Source organism: Panthera uncia, unplaced genomic scaffold (assembly GCF_023721935.1).
Source record: "Panthera uncia isolate 11264 unplaced genomic scaffold, Puncia_PCG_1.0 HiC_scaffold_2008, whole genome shotgun sequence".
Classification (NCBI taxonomy): Eukaryota; Metazoa; Chordata; class Mammalia; order Carnivora; family Felidae; genus Panthera; species Panthera uncia.
In genome coordinates this window covers 12,930-18,226 of record NW_026058699.1, presented here as the reverse complement: position 1 = coordinate 18,226, position 5,297 = coordinate 12,930, and the positions used below count along the sequence as shown (strand labels likewise).

Sequence of the window (5,297 nt, the reverse complement as noted above, 5' to 3'; positions counted from 1 at the left end):
GGCTGAGACGTGGAACTGGGGAGGTGACACATCTGATCCCCTGCACTGACCCCCCCCTCAGTCAGTGAGGTCAGGAGCTTCCACCACTTGCAGAGGCCCCTCTAAACTCAGCGTGTGCGTGCTCCCATGTGGCATTAAAAGAACTAAGTAATGAATTGAGGTCCGACCATGATCTGGATCCAAGTTCTCTCCCATCCTCTCTAGGTCAGAGCATGGGAAGTAAGAAATGATTTTGAGTTTCTTTGCAGGAGCCTCACATGAGCTATTCCAGGTGCAACAAGCTGAGATGACACAGACTGTATCGACCGGAGACACAGTCACCTTGAGTTGCAGGGTACCAGATTCGTTCCCCAAAGGACCTGTCTTATGGTTCAAGGGAACTGGGCCACACTGGGAATTAATCTACAATTTCAAAGGAGGCATCTTTCCCAGAGTAAAAGAAATCGGACGCACCACCAAAGCTGGCAACACAGACTTTTCCATCCACATCCGTGAAATCTCTCTTGCAGACGCCGGCACCTACTACTGCGTGAAGTTCAAGGAGGGGCAACCTGACCTGGAGTTCCAGTCAGGTCCAGGCACTGAGGTGTTTGTGACTAGTAAGTTTTTCTCTTCCTTCCCCTGTTATGGGCTGCTATCTCAGTTAACCGAGTCCTCTACTCATCGAACAACTAGATTATGCTAAATATTATTGAGCATGACTCCCTACCAGTGATTAACTCAAATATGAGACTGTCTTAAGCCAGTTTGTGTCCCTAAAAGAAAAGAACAGGCTTGCAGAGAAATCTGGGAAACTAATGCAATTCTCTCCCCTGTTGGCTAGGAACAAGCAGTCATATTGCCCCAGGTGCTCCTGAGAGACATCTTATGACCATGAGGGGAACCAAGTTGAGGAAAAATCTGCTCTAGAGAAGTGCAAAGATACAAAGAATGTGGGTTGACGACATTGCACCGCCATATTGTTCCTGGTTCCAACCCCACTTCTGGACCTCCAGTTATGGGAGAGAAAACATCTCCTTGTTAAGCCAGTTTGCTGAAAGTTACCACTGTCCTAAGGGATGCCAGGTGATAAAGTTCCCACATCCACGGAGCACTAAAGTACGATTTCAAATCATGGTTTTTTTCTGTTCCTAAAGCCTTTTTAATTTTATTTTTCTATTTTGTGATAATCTCTGAACTCTGAGTAATACCCAGCCTGAGAAATGATTATATTGGTGATACTACAATACTACTATTTTGGGGGCATCTACTATATATCAAGGATCTACCTTTCCCATACTACTGTCTTCACCTACATAGCAACTTGAGTAGAAGAGGGATTGTCCTTTTTGTACTAATGTGAAAACTGGGGCTCAAGAGGAATCAGGGGTACAGAGAGTAGGAGAAAGAGGTGAGGTTGGTCTGGGCTCTCTCTCTTCACTTTACCTATTAGTGAAGAGCCTTTCATTACAAGAAATAAGAACCCAAAATATTGGTTTAAAGTGATCCAGTAGCTGAGAAGGATTCTAGGTTCCTCCCGGCATCCAAGGCAGAGCTTTAGGACTAAGGACTCAGGGCCACCAAGACTCTTATTCTTTTAAATTCTCTCATCTCTATTCATCTCTGCCTGGCTTTGTCTCTCCTGATGTACACAGGCCTTATCTGTATAATGGAAGGGATAAGGGATAAGTATCTGTATAACGGAAGGGATAAGGGATAAATGTTGACATTCATTACATCATCTCAGTGGCCAGGATGGGAAGAGAGCTTCTTCTTCCCAGCTTCCACAAATGAATCCCAGAGAATCATTTGAACTTGCCTTTCCTGTGCCCTTCACTTACCCATTATTACAAAGGAAAGAAGGTGCTAGGTAGGGAATCCATCAACCCAACCCAATGAAATGAATGTCCAACAGACGACATGTGTCCCCACCAAGGTCCAAACCCGTCATGTAACATATTAAGAAGTTGAGACCCAGAGATTGGGCTTGCCTAAAGTCACAACGGTTAACAGAACTCTGATCTCTTAGTCCCATAATCCTTGGGTTTATGACTTTATCTTCTTCTTAATAAGAAGACTCGAGTTAGAGTGGGGATGTGGATGTGCATAAAGATAATTTACCAAAAAAATACTGTGAATGAGTTCAATCTCCCTGTTAAAAGCCAGAGAGTCAGAAATGTATTAATTTATACCATTTCTACATAATTAATAAAAAGCATATATACATACAGTTTTGAAATACTGAGCTGAGTATAAGTTTGCTGTAGTTGTTATAACTAATTGTCACAAACTTCGGGGTTTAATACAGAAATAGTCCTATGTGAGTGGTATGACAGTGTGAGGAGCTCTGTGCCTCTACTCCCAGAAAAAAAACTTTGGTGAAAAGAAATTGTTTTTAATCATTTAAAGTAGTGACATCAGCAAGATTAGCAGACTAGGAAGTCCCCAAGCCTTCCTCTCCCAAGGAGACAACCAAACAACAACCCTCTATGGACCAGAATACCTTTGTAAGAATGTTAGAAATCAGCTGAGAAGCAGCAGCCCCCAGACCAATGGAAAACCAGGAAGGGATTCAAATGAAAGCTGTAGTAAAGCTTGCGATGTTTTGGATACTCATACCCCACTCCCAACCTGGTATAGGGCACAGTTAAGGAGGAAACCTCCCATACATGTTTCACCCTCAGGATGGAAACAGAACAGATCATACATCAAACACTCTGGATTGTCTGGGGGCTGCCTGAGGGGATGGTTTCTGTCTCATCTGATTCAGTGCACTAAAAGGAACAGCAGTGCAGGTTAGAAGTGCTGAAAACAGAGACCATCAAAATGGCTTATTAGAGCTACACACGTTATCCAGCTCCACAAGAAGACACCAGGGAGAATAAGAGACTGTGATCTCTCGGGAAGAAAAGGCAAGCTGCTTAGAGAATTTCAGGCAGCTAAAAAACCATACACAAGCCCAGAGAAGTTACATCCCCAGAAAACATTTGAAAGGTCCCAGAACTTCTTGCCAGGCTGACTGAGGAAGTAAGCCAGTCCATAAAACGGTGGTTATCTTAGTCCATTCAGGCTGCTGTAACAAAATACTAGACTGGGTAGCTTATAAATAATAGAAATTTGTTCCCTACAGTTCTGGAGGCTGGAAATCCAAGATTATGGCACTAGCATGGTCAGGTGAGACTCGTTGTGGCTTAACATGGTAAAAGGGGCTAGGGACCTCTGTGGGGTCTCTTTTATAAGGCACTAATCTCATTCATAAAGCATCCACTCTCATGACCTAAGCACCTCCTGAAAGCTCCACCTACTAATACCATCACCTTTGGGGAGTAGAATTTCAACATATGAATTTGGGGGAGGATGCAAACATGGTTTTTTCAAATGCCCAAATCCCCAAAAAAGAGCAAAAAAAACACACAAAGAACCAGGAAAACATGGCCCAATGAAATGAAAAACATAAAACTCCAGAAGCCAACCCCTTTAAGAAACTCAGATGGCTGGATTTCCTGCCAAATAACTCAAAACAACTATGTTAAAGGTACTCAATATACTAAAAGAGAACATGGATAACCAATGAAATGAAATCAAGAAAACAACATATGAAAAAAAGAAAACAACATATGAACAAAATGAGAATATCAACAACAACAACAACAAAAACTGTAATAAAGAACCTAACAAATTCTGGACCTGAAAAATACAATAGTGAATTGAATATTTACCAGAGGGGTTAAACAGCAGACTTGATGAGGTAGGAGAAAGAACCAGAGAACCTGAACACAATTCACTTGAAATCACTGAGTCACAGAAGACAAAAGAGTTAAGAAAGTGAAGACAACCTAAAACATTTATGTTACCATCAAACAGACCAATATACACATTATAGGAATCCCGAGAGAGAGAAAGAAGCAGACAACTTATTTGGGGAGAAAAATGGCCCCAAAACTTTCCGAATCTGAAGAAATAAATTGACGTATAAATTCAAATAACTCCAACCAGGATAAATCCAAAAATACCCACAAGGAGAAACATTATAATCAAACAATTGAAAGTCAAAGACAAAGAGAGTAACTTGAAAGCATCAAGAGAAAAGCAGCTCATTACATAAAAAGGAGCTTCTGTAAGATCATTAGTGAATTTCTTGGATGAATCCATGCAGCCCAGAAGGCAATGGAATGATATATTCAGATTGCTGAAAGAACAAATCTGTCAACCAAGAATACTATATCTAACAAAACTGTCCCTCAAAAATGAAAGCGATATTAAGACTTCCCCAATTAAACAAATGTAGAAAGCGTTCATTACCTCTAGAGCTCCCCTATAAGAATGCTAAAGGGAACCCTTCAAGTTTAAGTAAAAAGATAATGGACAGCAGGGGCGCCTGGGTGGATCAGTCGGTTGAGCGTCCAACTTTGGCTCCGGTCATGATCTCATGGTTCATGAGTTTGAGCCCCGCGTCGAGCTCTGTGCTGACAGCTCAGAGCCTGGAGCCTGCTTCAGATTCTGTCTCTCCTTCTCTCTCTCTGCCTTTCCCCCGCTCATTCTGTCTCTCTGTCTCTCAAAAATAAATAAACATTAAAATTTTTTTTAAAAAAAAGAAAAGATACTGGACAGCAAAATGAAGCTATACAAAACTATAAAGTTCTCCAGTAAAGGAAAATACATGTACAAACACAGTAATCTGTATTATTGTAATTTTGGTGCATAAGTTCACTCTTAATTCTTGTATAGAATTTAAGTGAGAAAAACAAAAAGCTATAAATCTATATTGAGTATACAATATATAAACATGTAATTTGTGATATCAGTAACAAAGCTGGGGTGGTGGAGATGTAAGTGGTGGCATTTCTGTATGCAATTGAAGTTAAGTTGCCATCAGTTTAAAATAGATTGTTGTAGGGGTGCCTGGGTGACTCAATCGGTTAAGCATCTGACTTCAGTTCAGGTCATGATCTCGCAGTTCATGAGTTCGAGCCCTGTGTTGGGCTCTGCTGACAGCTCAGAGCCCGGAGCCCGTTTCGGATTCTGTGTCTCCTTCTCTCTGCTCCTCCTCATCTCACTCTCTCTCTCTCTCCTCTCTGTCTCTGTCTCTCTCTCTCTCTCTCTGTCTCTCTCTCAAAAATGAATAAACATTAAAAAAATAAAATAAAATAGATTGTTATAACGTTAAGGTATTTTTGCAATGGAAACCACAAAGAAAAGATCTATAAATACAGACAAAACAAAATGAAAAAGAAATCAAAGGATGCCACTGCAAAATCAATGAAAAACAAAAGAAGGCAGTAAGAGAGGAAAGAAAGGGCAAAAAAGGTACAAGACAC

General features: G+C 41.0%; 1 protein-coding gene across 1 annotated transcript; it reads left to right on the top strand.

Annotated features, from left to right (window-relative positions):
- Positions 1–211: 211 nt before the first annotated feature.
- Positions 212–1,116, top strand: LOC125917562 (signal-regulatory protein delta-like). The gene is made up of 2 exons (XM_049623734.1): positions 212–599; positions 824–1,116. Exons 1-2 carry the CDS (start codon positions 227–229, stop codon positions 907–909), a joined length of 459 nt encoding a protein of 152 aa, XP_049479691.1. The 5' UTR covers positions 212–226; the 3' UTR covers positions 910–1,116.
- Positions 1,117–5,297: the final 4,181 nt, after the last annotated feature.